This window comes from Lycorma delicatula, chromosome 3 (genome assembly GCF_047948215.1).
Source record: "Lycorma delicatula isolate Av1 chromosome 3, ASM4794821v1, whole genome shotgun sequence".
Taxonomy (NCBI): Eukaryota; Metazoa; Arthropoda; class Insecta; order Hemiptera; family Fulgoridae; genus Lycorma; species Lycorma delicatula.
In genome coordinates, this window is record NC_134457.1 from 160,064,193 (window position 1) to 160,079,735 (window position 15,543).

At 29.4% G+C, this 15,543-nt stretch overlaps 1 protein-coding gene across 2 annotated transcripts in view; it reads left to right on the forward strand.

Annotated features, from left to right (window-relative positions):
• Positions 1 to 15,543, forward strand: part of Vha44 (V-type proton ATPase subunit Vha44) — a 53,205-nt gene that overhangs the window by 31,001 nt on the left and 6,661 nt on the right. For both annotated transcript variants that reach the window (XM_075360892.1, XM_075360893.1), the window contains 3 exons: positions 6,335 to 6,428; positions 7,673 to 7,770; positions 11,089 to 11,221. In XM_075360892.1, the coding sequence (XP_075217007.1) occupies positions 6,335 to 6,428; positions 7,673 to 7,770; positions 11,089 to 11,221 (325 nt within the window). The remainder of the gene's footprint in view (positions 1 to 6,334; positions 6,429 to 7,672; positions 7,771 to 11,088; positions 11,222 to 15,543) is intronic.

A 15,543-nucleotide genomic window follows, 5' to 3' on the forward strand; every position in this document is an offset into this window, starting at 1 on the left:
AATTGTTGATCAGCTGTTATTGCCAGCTTATAAAAAAATATAAATTTTTAATATATTTTAGAAGGTTGTTTTTCAAATTTATTTTTGTAATTTTTAGCATTTGTATGTAAATTGTTCTGTTTAAAATTGTATCACTTTTCCGATCCAGTTTGAGTGTTTTGTTTCTAATTAAACTCAAACTTCTAAAATTTGTGTTTAATTTTAATAGACCTTATTTATATCAATTTTCTCAGAATTAAATTCTCTACAAACTTAACTAGAAATTTTTATGTGTTTATTGGTAAATAGCAAAATGTTATTTTATTCCAAACATAAAAAAATTAATTTTCTGACTTAAAATCTTAGTGAGATAGAGGTCTGGGACCACTTTTATTCAATTTCTTAGATCAAAATCCAAAAGGAAGCATCAAATTTACCCCAAGAATTTTAGTAAAGTTCACAAAGGGAGCAGAAATCGAGGCTAAATGTCTTGTGATCCAAAACTAGCTAACAAACCGTTTTCTGACCTATGTATATTTGAACTTTTTTTCTTATTTTTGGCTATAGAATCATCTCCCAAGAGATTGCCATGCCATTAGAAATCACCTGTATAGTAATGGACATAACTGCAAGAAAGCGTTCAAAAATTGTTTCTCTTTTTGATGGCCAGACAACTTTCCAGACTTACTCAATTGAAAATTCTGGGGCTGTAGTCAAAAAACAACTCAAAAATGAATTGACCTCATTAAAGCAATAATATCGGTAAAAATGTGTAGTACAATTCTTGATATCAAATCATGTACATGAAGTGATTAAGAATTCAAAAATTGTATAAGTATGATTTTTTTTCTAAATAAAGTTATGTTTTATTAAATAATGTCTGTGTTTGAATTAAAATTGTTTGCTACTTTGTATAACAAAAGATGTATCTCAAGAATGAGGAAACTGAGGCATTACACAACAGAGACATTGTATATGTGAATTTACATTCTTAGACCTGGAAGAAATGAAGAAACTTGAAAACTTAAAAAAGAAAATATTAGGACCCAGAAAAGCAGAAGATTTTTGTGAAGAAACAATGAACTTTACCAGAATGTAGACAACTATCAGATTCAATTAGGAACACATAGTCTTGCCTTTTTGGGCACTTTATGAGAATGGATGAAAATCATTCTCATGGACTTCAACATTCTCAAAGACTAACCAAGGAAAGAACAGAAAGACAACACAAAGTAGTTCAGACAGGTCAAAGAAAATAAAAAAAAAAACAAATGCAGAAACACATGTAATCACAGAAACATATTCAGGCAAAAACTAAAAACATTCCTTATGAAGATCCATGTTATTTCTTCATGGTGCAACAGTGTTTGTTTCAACCAATACTAAAATGACATAATGCATATATATTGTTAAATTTTTTTAAATTAAAATTTTAATTATATGTTACAAAAAAGTATGGTTAAACAATATAATATTAGTATTAATATATATATTATATAACTCTGGAACTACAAATATCAAGGTGACAGTGTTAAACAGATGAAAGAAAAGCTCAAAAAGTTCAGCATTACAGAAAAAAACAGTCTAGATCAAAAAGAATACAGAAAGAAAATTTTTTAAATTGAGGTTCCTGTAAGTTAAAAAAAAAGCTAAATAGAGGAGAATGGACTGAGAAAGAAGAGCTAAACAGTCTGAAAGAATGAAGAACTTCTAGAAGAAAAAGAAAGAAATTATATGAGATGATATTTGCATGGTCCTTTGAGGTCTATCTGCGGGTAGAATATAATACATATTTTTCCCATATACAACATCCTTGGTAAAAAATTTTGAATACATTACATGGTTATTGTACTTGTTACATTATAGATTTTTTTCTTTCATTAATGTTAAATAGTAAGTAATTTATAAGAGAGAGGGCAGAAAAGTTGAAAAATTCCTCTGTTTAAACAAAAAAAAAAAATTAATGTGAAGAGTATTTAATGAAAAAAAAGGAGAAATACACCTTTATCCTTCTTCATTTATTATTTCAAAGCAATGACTTATACATATAATCACCATCCACTTCAACACAATACTTCTGCCAATTCTTGGCTAATTTTTTAAAATTTGTTCTTGAAAAAATAAATATACTGTTTTTGAAACATTTCCTTAACAGTTTTCTGGTATTTGTTTTGGTAATACCAAAAGAACACCTGAATGCTTTGGTGTTTCTATTTCTAGAAATAATTTTGGAAATAGGTGGAAATCATTAAGAGATAGATGTGGGTGGAAGTGTTATATTGCATCTTTGTTGTATTTGTATGAGGCCTAACATAATGCAGAAGAAGTGCTTTAACCTAGTCTTTTTTTATTTTTAACATTATAAGAATTTTTCTGTAATACAGAATTTGTTGCTTGTCCACCATTTTAATAAAATTTACAAGCATTACGCATTAAGCATATTTTCTTGATTGTATTCAATATGATCTTCCCAGTTGAGGTTTGAGTTTTTTTTTTGTTTGAAATGATTCCCTAGATCACCTCAAAGTTCTTGTTAAGAAGTCCTCACCTTCGTTTTTCAAAACATTCCAGGAGTTCCTGACTTTTCTCGCCTGTGGAACTCCTTTATTCTGCAAGTCTTTCTCAGTGGAGAGCTAATTGCTATCTCTTCTGATATCAGAGTTTTAGGTTTATTTTTTAATAGCCGCCGTACGTGGGTCAAACACAACAAAGAATTAAAAATGAAATGTTCCAAAACTTATAGATATGCTGCAAGTCCTTAGCAATACCAATTTGGGTGCCAATCGGTCATGTATGTTGTGTTTTTACTGTTGCTTAGTTTGTTTCTGTGTAGATTATGGTTGTCGCCTACATATCAGCGTGTAATGCTGTGCTTAAAATGCTAGATGCTGTATACCATGCTTTCCTTTGGCTTGCTGCACCTTGTTGACTGCAGTGAGGCATCACTTTGGGATAGACAGGACCAAGTTTTAGTATCATATTTTACCCATCTTAAGGGACAGCCAAATCACCAGGCTTTTGAAGATATGAGGAATATTCATGTTATACAGCACCTGTAGATATTTGTACCAGATGTTTACTCTACCTTATAAATGTTGCCATACTTTCTATTTTTCCAATTTATCTGTTCATATCCTCCGTGGAGAACCAACTTATAAATTTTATGTTTGACCTCACGATATACAATAAAGAATCAAAGGCACTTATTTTCTTTCAGCAAATGTTTCACCATATTCTTTCCAAGACAAACTCAGACGCAATAGTATACACAAATGGATCAAAACAAAATGATAGGTTGGATGCGCATTTATTGTTAATGACCAAATCTATACATTTGGTCGTACTGGTATTACAAGTGTCTTTATTACTGAACTATATGCTACAAATAAGGCTTTAAATATCATTAACCCTAAGTACCGTCATATCCTTATTTGTAGCGATTTGTATAGTGCTCTCCAAGCCTTAGAAAGTTTTTATTCCAGACATCCTATCATCATCAAAATCTACACTGTAATTTCTGAGTTGAATCATTGCAACACACAAGTGAGTTTCACCTGGATCCCTAGTCACCCGGGATTCTGGGTAATGAACGTACAGATTCTGCTGCTAAAGATGCATATAGTCAACCATCCTTCACTACCTATGTTTAACTATACACTACATCCAGCTTTATTAACTATGTAACACTCACTCGTTGAGCAAAGTGGTAAGATGACTGGACAGCTATAGTAGATAACAAGCTCCAGCAAATTAAAGATTCTGTATTGCTATGGGACTCCTCATACAGAAAAATTCGTTGTGAGGAAGTGGTCCTCTGCCGATTGCGGATAGGACATACGGATTTATGTCAGCAGTAAACACACCAATATGGATACAATTTTACTGCTGCTTGACTGTGCTACATCCTTGTGGATTGCATGCATTATGCAGCCTTGCATCATAAATTTAAATTGCCGAGGAACATTTGTCAAATCCTGGGTAATGACAAAGCAGTTATAGACTGGGAAATTTTATTTCTTTAATATATTAGTATTTTACATAATATTTAATGTTTTTGTTACAGCTGTTTTCATTTTATAACTGTTAGTTATATTTCATGTTAAAGCTAATCTTCTGTTATCCAAGAAAGGGGCCCTTTACACGCCTCTTGAACATTGTTAAATTTATTTTAATTTTATATATATATATATAAAATATATATATATATATATTTGAATATTAGTTATTTTTAAGATTTTGTTTGTGGTAATACTTATAAGTATTTATTTAGTTAGCTGTGAGAGTAGTTGTAAGTTTCTCTTTCCCCCCCCCCCCAAAAAAGGAGTTCCTGATAAATATAAACTCAACTTTCATCAATAAGGCTGGACTAAAACCATTTCTGATACTTTCAACTTTATCAGTCCAAGAAATCAGTACATCCCACTCTTTCTTCAAAAATCTTGTGTACCAGCAGAGTTTAGTTTTGTTTTATGAGAGTTGTCTGAAAGCCTCTTGTCTGAAAGTTGTTGTTTTGAGCCTCAACATGAAGATGGTAGCACTCATCAACAAAAGTTAGGAAATTTATTCATGCATGTGTTGAAAGGTACTCACTAAAATTTCAGCCATTTTAGACACTCAATTGTTTGATAATTGTTTAAGTCATTGTGAGTGTTTTTGTGAAAATGGAAAAATTGAATATCATGTTGTGATTAAATACTAGAAAATATTAGAAAGGCAATATGCCTACACAAATTAAAACCGAATAGGATGCTGTTTACAGGGACTCTGTCCCATCATTTGCCACTGTGAAAAGGTGGGCAGCTGAATTCAAACATAGTCATACCAGCTTGGTTGATGTTGAGTATTTGGGACAGCCAAAACCTGGAACCACCACCAATATTATTGAAAAAGTTCACCAGATGGTACTGGACGACCGATGAATTAAGGTTAGAGAGATAGCAGAGGCTATGGGCATATCGAAAGAATATATTTGTCATATATTAACTAAAGAATTGGATATGTGTAAGCTACCTGCGCATTAGGTGCTACATTTGCTCACTTTGGACCAAAAACACATTCGAATGAACATTTCCAAGGCCCTGCTGGAGCAGTTTAAGCAAAACGAGTCAGATTTTTGCATGGATTCATAACTGTAGATGAAATGTGGATCCACCACTATTGACCACCATTCCTGAGATGAAGCAGCAGTCAAAACAGTGGGCTGCAAAGGGTGAACCTACTCCAAAAAAGGCAAAGACAGTTCCTTCGACCAGGAAGATGATGGTGACTGTTTTTGGGATAGTAACATGATTTTGTTTATAGATTATCGTCTAAAAGGCAAAATAATAACGAGACAGTATTATGCATCATTACTTGACAAGCTGAAGGCAGAAATTGCAAAAAAAGACTACATTTGAAGAAGAATAAGAAAGTGCTTTTCCATCAAGACAATGCACCTGCTCACACTTCTGATGGTCGCCATGGCTAAAATTCATGAATTGCACTTTGAATTGGTTGACCACTCACCGTATTCACTAGATCTTGCCCCAAGTGACTTTTTCTTGTTTCCGAACCTTAAAGTTCTGCTTGGAGGAAAGAGATTTTCATCGGACGAGGAGATTATTGCATATGTAAACACCTACTTTGTGGAGAAAGATGTCAGCTACTATTAGGAAGGGTTAAAGAGGTTAGAGCATTGCTGGAAAAAGTGTATCGATTTAAAAAGGGACTTTGTTGAAATTAAACTATATTTGATAGAAAAAATATGTCTTTCTATGTTAAACTCAAAACGTTTCAGACAACCCTTGTATACGGTGATTGTTGTATCATTTCTTGAGTTAAAATGATAAAATGTGCTGCTGCAGTTATTGATCTTCCTGTTTGTGATTTGTCATTCATTCTGTTTGTCCCACATTTTTTTTGCGCTGCTTTATCCAGCATCTTATGTACTCATAGCAACATATCAATTTCTGTGAATACTGCATTCATTTGTGAGTGAAGGAACTTTTCCTAAGAATTAACACGAAAAAACGTGCTGTTATTTATATTACAGTATACACTGTGAAGAAACTGCAAGTATTTATATTCACAAGTATGATGATAAGGACACTTTTTTACTACATAAAACCAATTTTATCCTGAACTCCTTAATTCACAAGAGTGGGAAGGCTATACATGTTTTGGCAATAACTCAAGAAGTCTTTTATAAAAAAGAAGGTAACTAAACCAATATTATATATATATATATATATATATATATATATATATATATATATATATATATATATATATATATATATATATATATATATATATATATATATATATATATGTTTAAACTGATATAGAGGTTTTAATTTTTTTGATATTTTATCAGATTTATTGTTCGAGAGTTTACTTACAATGAAGAGGAATTGGCAGCTGGAAAACATGAGATTACAAAGCTTGTTACTGACAAGAAGAAGCAGTTTGTATGTATTATTATTTTTCATTACATCAAATAAATTCTTTTTTGTAAAACTGTATAATAAGAAAATTGTTTATTTTTTAGTATAAAGCTGAAGAATGGATCACTTGGTTTTCTGTGAGAGAATTCCAGTAAGATAGTATTTTAAAGTAAATTACCAAGCTGCTATTGCCTTCCTATTGCTGTTCGCCAAGTTCATTCTGTGTATTTATATTTAAAAGTTAGGACTAATACTGAACAAAGTTAAACTTTTATTATAGTCCATTTAAACAAAAGTGTTCGTTATATTTTGAGAATTGCAGATAATAGTAGAAGTGTTTGTTATAAAGATCAGTCATTAAAAAAAAAAATTAATAAATAGTTTAGAAAATTTCTTTGTATGAGTAGAGTATAATTATTTATAAAATTAATTTTTCTCTACTTACTGGTTTAGGGTTTTCCTTTATTTTAGTACTTTGCCAGAGAATAGTTCTTTCACTTTGTTACAGTGCGTGAAAAGGTCTAGAGACCTTATAGAGGTCTAAAAGAACCTCTCTACACCTCTGTAATTTTAATACTTAATCATATGAAAAAAAAAAGTCTAAAATAAATCTTTTGTGAAAATATCAATCATGGGGGAAAACTGAAAGTAATGAGTGGAAAAAAAATATTTTATAAATAGTTTTCTAAATTTTTCATCTTTCTGTTTATATATTTTATCATTGTCTGAAGAAGAGCTTGAGAATGTCTTCAGATAAAATTCTTGAATTAAAAAATAAAAGGATAGAAAGTAATTATAAATTTCATTAACCAGTGCATGTTTTTATGTAGTAGTTCTAAAGATCACCAAAATGAAACACATAGATTGCAGTTGCTCTTTGGACAAGTAGTTGCTTCCTGTTGACTAAATCATACAGTCAGCGTGTTTTAAGAGAAGTTGAGTTTCACATTAGTAAAGGTCACTGAATTTTTGAAATGATAACCAGTAGATTTTACATGATAGTATTTTTAATGTTCATATATGATTCAGAACTGAGAATAAGTTGGCTATGTTTAGTCTATCATGTTGAATAAATGTGATTTTGGGATTAAAACTTGCATAAAAATTATTTTGTATTTTAAAATAATGAACTTAGTTAAACATTATGGTTTTACATCGAATTTGTGTTTGTTCTGTAAAAGCCTAGTGCCTGTAATTTAATTTTAACTCTGTGGAAAGTTCCTGTATTGAATTATAAGTAATTGTGTGTATTAATCTTTTTTCTTTAGGGACCTCTCGTAAGATGGCTTAAGGTGAACTTTAGTGAATGCTTCTGTGCTTGGATTCATGTAAAAGCACTTAGAGTATTTGTTGAATCTGTTTTGAGGTAATATAATAAATAACTTTTTTTCTTAATTTAATACATCCTTTTTATTGCAGTTTTGATCAATTCAGTGAAGGATTTGATTCAGTAAACTTTTACATTAAATATTTTCTCTCAATTCCAGAAAAAGTAATGTTTTGTTATTTTTACCAAGTTGGTAATCCATTTTTGTCCTCCTGTCTCTTAACTTAACAAGCTCATTTATCTCATTGCTTTTTAGTGACTAGGGCATCCTGACCCTGTAGGGGAAGATACCGTCCATGTGGCAGTTTCAGTCACCACGCCACCCTCCATCTATACCTAGCCTTTCGAGCTTTACCGGAGGTCATCTTCAGAACCTCGGCAAAAGGTATCTCTCAGCCTTGTCAGGATGCCACCTGGACTGAGGTGGAATCAGTGACTAGAGCAAGTAACACCAAGCATTTCTCAGTTTTGAGCATCACCAGAAGTCATTTTTTGGTTGTCATCAGATAATTTGTAAGAAATTTGGTGTACCATTATTGTCAATCCTCTCTTATTATATAGTATTTGAAGGTTTTTGTTATATTTTTAAACAATTTAAAACTAAGAAAAATTGTTCATCGAAATACTTTGATTCGTTTCTCACTTGAAAAAACAGGAGTTAACTAAAACTGGGTGTAGCTTGTAGTTACCAGAGAGAATAAATAAGTAATGATTGATTTCTTTAACTTGATAAAACATGCTGTCTACGACTAAATGTAGAACCAGATGGCACAAATCAAGAAAATAATAATGTTAGTGCTCTGTGTACTGTATGAAATGATGAATATTAAGGTGGTAAATTTTTATTTACTATAATTGGAAGATATGATTTAAAATTGGAAAACATGTTTAAAGCCATTTGTTTGATAAAGGTCTTTGTTTTGAGTTGGTAATATCCTGGCCTCAGAAGTACTTTGAAGTCTTGCATACTCCACTATTATCTTATTGGTCGATCACTGATATCAGTGTGAGTTAGTCTATAAAGAATATTATTTAACCCCAAAATTAAACAAGTTAACAAGTAATGATATTTTTTGTCTATTAAGAGAAAGATCAGTTGCTGAATGCTGCTGTAACAAGTCTCATCTACGAGAGCACATAAAGAATTCTTTATTAACTTCATTGATGAATTTAAACTGCTTTATAAGTTTTTGATATGAGAAAAGAGATATTACATAATGAAATTAATTTTTTACTATTAAGTTTATATACTCGTATATATGTATATAAATAGTAAATATCATTTATAGTGATGTCCAAGGGACCGATGATTTTAGGTCATTATAACTGATAGTCACAATAACCGATGTTTAGTTAGCTTAGTGTTACTACCTTAATATGCCATCTAAGTGGGTATTGTAATACAGTAATAATAATCATTAAAAATAATAATAATTTATTTTTGCAATAAAATAATATAAAAAAACAAAAATGTGCAATAGGAAATACAAATACAGTAGAATAAAAGTAGATAGAGAAAAATTGTAAAAATTACTTTTTGTGCACAAAGTCGGTTATTTTGATTTGTTTCGAAGATTTTGTGTCGTAATACAGCTTTTGTAGGTTTTTCAATCAAAACAAACACTCTTTGTTTCTTCATTAGCAAGTTCTGTAAAACTGAGAAACTGGTGAATGGTCTTCGTTGCAGCTCTGGAATATGCATTGTCCTTATTAGTTTTGCCATTCTGTAACCGCCAGATAATATGCGCCTTTTCCTCTGTCATGGATATTTTTTTGCATAATTAAATCACTATTGAATGAATTACACAGGATATGTAAAATAAAATACTGTTCCCACATGTTATGATACACTCACAGCAAAAGATTAATAACAACTGAATGTGTGACTGCTTCAGTTTACAATAATCTGGTACAGGAAGAAGATAGAAAACAAGAACTATATAGTACATATATAAGGAAGAAGGAAATTGTGACTTATTTTAACTGTCAAAATATTTCTCTACCCACAATGTAGATATACTACATTACTGATGAGTCATTTCCATCCATCATTATGAGCAATAAACTGTTGCATTACAGTAGGAAAAATAAGTCTTATTAACCGATACGTCACTATAACAAATGAATTATGAAAAATATACAATATACAATTTTTGGTCACATATCCGATGGCACTATAAACAATATTTACTGTATATATATATATATATATATATATATATATATATAAAATATTTAATGAAATATAAACCATCAAAAGACAGCAATTAGATATGTTAAACTTTTCATATTAAGTTAATATTATGGTTTTTGCAGTATCCTGCATCATCAGTTCGTATAAATTCTATATTTATTACATTAAGTCATACTCTTTAATGATTTATCATTTTTTTCTGAAATTATATTTTCTATTGTGAAATTTGAATGATATAAGCATACATGTAATTTTGCTGCCCAGTACTGGAATAATTTAATTTTTATAACAGTATTTTCTTTTGTTCTATTGTCATTATTGCCAACTGTTAGTTTATATTTTTATTATGTTTTTAATTAAGTTATCATCCTAAAGTATATTCCTTTTTTTATCATTTTCAAAAATTTCAAAATTGTTTCCGCAATCTGTAATAATACGATAATATGTTTGCATTCCTACAGATGGTCAGCTACATTAGATATACCTCTTGTAATGTTGTGTAATTTTTTTTTTAATTGTCTATTGGTTTTACTTATACAAACGTTGTTATATTCATAGCATTTAATTTTATATATCCTATATACCAGTTATCTTTGTTCCGCCTAAGTTCGCCTCTGCTGATTTAAGAATTTCATTTTTAACATTCTCCCATTCCTCTTCTACATTTTCTACCTTATTTTTCTTACTCGATTCTCTTGCGATGTCCTCCTCAAAAATCTTCTTTACCTCCTCTTCCTCAAGCTTCTCTAAATTCTACCAATTCATCTGACACCTTTTCTTCAGGGTTTTAAACCCCAATCTACATTTCATTATCACTAAATTATGGTCACTATCAATGTCTGCTCCAGGGTAAGGTTTGCAGTCGATGATTTCTAAATCTTTGCTTAACCATGATGTAATCTATCTGATACCTTGCAGTATCACCTGGCTTTTTCTGTGTGTATATTCTTCTATTAAGTGTATATTCTAATTTTAAGTTATACTACTTCTTTAGCCGTAGGTTTTTATTTTATGATGTTCTTCATATAGTTAAATTCAGTGTTTAGAGAATAAAAATATCCTAAAAATATTGTAATTATATATTAACATTTACATGATACATCTTTATGGATTTTTTAAAATGTGATGTTTATTAATGTTTAGTAACATTTGTGGTGTTTCAGGTACGGATTACCTGTTAATTTCCAAGCCATGTTACTTCATCCGAATAAAAAAAATACAAAACGTTTGCGAGATGTTCTTCACCAGTTATATGGACATCTTGATAGCAGCAGTCAGCAAGGAGGACAACAAGAAGTAAGTTCACATTATTCATAAAGTTTCTTATATTTTACTTAGTTTAGTAAAATAGTTATAATTATTCATGTATTTCAATAATAGTTATATAATCGTGCAACTGCTTATTGTAAAGCTATGTAATCTCTACACCCAAAATCAGCAATTAAGTAAGTCAATTCTGAGAGGTAATGTAGCTACATTCCTGTATAACTTGATGCTTTCATTATACTTTAATCTTCATAGGAATCCTACTGTCTGAAAAGTTTTATGAATTAAAGAACCAGCATTATGGAATAAAAGTTATGTGAAGTAAGAGTAAGTACTAGTTTTATTTTACTATATAAAATTTCTTAATTACCAAATTCAAATAATACATTTAATGCATTTTCCACTTTGATAAATTACTGCACATTATTGATATATTGTGGTTTCCTAGCTAATGGCCTTAGAATCCTGATGCATACTCGATCAAGTGATGCTGAAACATAATAAAGAGCTAATGTAGCAATGAAACAAGAGTTGTCATTAATTAATTTCTCACTGCTAAATAGACAACCTTAATGAATTTTTTCCTCTTTGTGATTAATTCACTATTATTTTGCTTATTATTATTTTTTTAGTGTTTATTGTTGTTTAATTTTTTGTTCTATTTTATTTTATTAATTAGTTGCTTTGTACTCCATAATACCTTTGGTGGTGCAGTTGAACATTTCTTTTTTATCAGACATTCAACATGTTAATATATGAAATATTTCTATATATTAACATGTTCATTGCTTTTGAGTCCATTTGGTCACATTGCCACTGATACCCCTCCTACCTGTGGGACCAGCCAGTCTTAAGTTGACCCATGATATTCTGGTGCCTGTCTAGCAATGGCAGTAAGCATGCCAGTTGCATCCTAGCTAGTATTGTAGCACTGCTCATTTGAGTTTGAAGTGTAATACTGTGTGATTGGTTTTATTCGTTTTTTCTTGCATTTATATAATTTTTAACTTCTTTTTTTCATAAATTATTATATTTTTATTTAATTATTAAAAAAAAAATGAGTCAGATTCCAGGCCTTTTTGTTCAAAAAGGTGCTGTTTATCAAGAAAAAATTATTTGCCTTCAGATTTCTATATAGAAAATTGGATAGACTGTGAAGGTAGTGGTCATTCAGAGTTGAAGATTCATGTCAGTGCGAATTAGCAGATGAGGTAGAAGTAAATGCAGAAAATATTTTTGATATTTCTCATAGTATTCTGCCCATAGAACATGGTGAAAACAGTCAATCTCCAAACAATGACATTATTGCTACTGAAACAGAAACTTCAACTCGGTTACCTACATGATATATAAATTAAAAGCTATTGGTCCTTTGTAAATCAGACAATTTAATCAAAGATTATACATATTCTCAACAAAAAACTTATCTTTTTATTAAATAAATAATAAATAGATAAATTTTTAGAGATAAAATAAATCATAAATCTAAAAATCATAATAAATAATGGAAATTTCAGTATATTTTAAGTGTTGTGAGTATTGTTTTGAAATAAATTTATATAATATATTAGATAAAATAATAAGTGACAGATCAGTGTCATTGGCATCTCCAGTCATGGTAATGGTACCAATCAGTCACAAGACTGTTTTTTATATTTCTGAAAGTAAAAATAACAAATGAACAGTATAGTAAACTATTATTTACTGAAATTTAGTTCTTATAAATAAAAAAAATTGCCTCGGTCTCTGGGGTCCAGGAGATGGAAAAAAATGTGCGGTTAATGTTTTAATGTTAAATTCTCTTTTCAATTCAAAATTCTTATCTCCAGTCAAAATTCACTAGGCATGAATTGCCTACTGAAGACATATGTCTACTCCAGTAGACATGGTGTGTATATAAAATTATTACTTGATATATTTTTTAAACCTATTTTCATAATTTATACATTTTCATTTGTGCTGTTGTTTATTTTATTTCTGCTCGTCATTGCAGCAAGTTGGGAGTTTTCTGTTTTGCTTTTGGAAGCAAACAGAAAACTCCCAACTATTTATTTATTTTTTATTTATAAAAAATAAATTAATAGAATTATGTGATATGTCTTCTGCAGCTATTGTTAAACAACTCAAAATTTTTAAGTTAAATTTTATTATTTGATGGAAGTAATTATAAACCACAGCTAAACTATTAATGCTGAAATTTCTTGAGCAGAAGGTTAAAGTTATGTATTGTATAAGTTGTATACTGTATTGTATAAGTTATGTATGCCAACACTGAACGCACACGTACATCAAACGTTACGAACATTAACATCCACAAATTTTGATCCACCCTTTTTGTTTTTTGGGTTCCTTAGGTCTCAAAACATCAAGATCCTGTGAAAACTGCATATGCCCAAATTAACTGATTACAGTACGTTCTCTTCTAGAGCTACAGCTCTGCTATAGTACTGTCCAGACAGGAAGTAAAAATGAATCTATGAATAGGAAACAATATGTTTAATATATATTATTATATATTTTATATGAATATATTTCCTTTAACATTGTTTTCCCAAAATTAAATAACTTTAGCCTACTTATCTATATATATGTCATCATTATTGAGACATTTGTTACAGCCATCCACAAGCATGAAATATCCTCATCATATTATTTTGCCAGGCATCCATTTAACTTCAACTTGAAATTTATTTAGTTTGTCATTTATCACTCGTGAATCATTGGCTGACTAAGAATCCCTTAGACTCTTTGAACAGATAACAGTGCTCAAAACTCTTAATTATTTTACTTTTTTCTAGCTTTTACAGATAGAAATTATTTTTTGTGTTTATAAAATAAAAATTAAGAATTTAAAAAAGTGTATTAACATTGTAGACACTTTTTTTCTAGTATTTCATAAGAACTGGTTATTTATTTCAGTTTTTTTAATTCTTTCTGTTAATAATTTTATTTCAATAACTACATAAATTTCTGTGTACATTTCATGTAGAAGTACAACACAGTAGGTCTTGTTTTTGTTATTAGTTTAGCTGTGGAGTACTTTGAAGCTGTTGTATTTTTTCCTAACATATGGCTAATTTTCTTACAAATTTTAATGGAAATGCTTCCTTTCTTTAAAATCCCTTTTTCCTGTTACTAATTGAAGTTAAAAAACTATGTATGTTAAATGTTAGACACATTTTAGTACAAAAAAAAAAAATTAAAAAATTAATGTTTATCAACAGCTGAAATAGCGGTATTTTAAAGAAATAGCTGGCTGTCATTTCAACAACCATTGAGATGGAAGGAAATTTAAAGAAAAAAATTGTGTTTTTCAGAAAGTAATTTTTTTCATATAATTTCTTTAACAAATTTATAAAACATTAAAAAATTTCATTACCCACAACAGTGTACTTTTTATGTATAATTCTCCATAATTTCTAAAGGTTTTCTTAAAATAGATTGAAATTGGGGAATAACTGAAAATAGCTTTAATATGGCATAAAAATCAGTTTTTTGAGGATTCTTTTAATGCAGGCAGTCTAAACAGTTTTATTGGATGCCCACTGAGTCATCCTAGCCACTGTACATTGTTTTAACGTTATGCTACTCCCATCGCCCATGTTCAGCATCATTCATCAAATGATTATTAACAAAGTTAAACTAGTTAGTTAACAAAGTCAGAGCTGTATTTTTTATATTCATTGAACATCAGACATATTATATTACATTTTTTCAAATAATTATACAAAAAAAGTTTCTCTAAAAGCATATCGTGAAATATAACTTCATTATTTCTGTAATTGATAATTGGTATTTTAATTTTTCTTTACTACTATTTATTTTCAGTAAAATTCAAATTGTCAGGGTGTGTGTTGAGTTCTGTTGTTTATGTTTTACTTTCAGAAAATAATGAGATCAAATGTTAAGATAAAATAAAATTTAATGGATTAATTCCATGCATATACATACAGTGTTTATTCATGAGTGCAGTTATAGTTTTTACAAAAATTATGTTTTAAAATTGTAGATTTATTTCATAAATTTATGCATTTTTTTGCTAGAAAGTAAAGCAAATTGTTATTTATTTCCAAGAAAAAGATTAATAATAATCAAACAGTTTAATACAATCAGTTATTTAAAAAAAAAAAAAAAAAAACTTTAAATAAATCTATAAGTTTATGTTATATTATTAAAAAACAAAAGACCAGAATCTAACAGTTGGCTAAGTATTTAATAAATAATAAATATTTCATTACTTTTCATAATGCAGTAGCTCTTCAAAACCAAAACTATTATCTTAATGACTCATACATATTAAAGAATATCATTTTTAATTATAAAACATACATTATTTTTAACTGTCAAAGGAA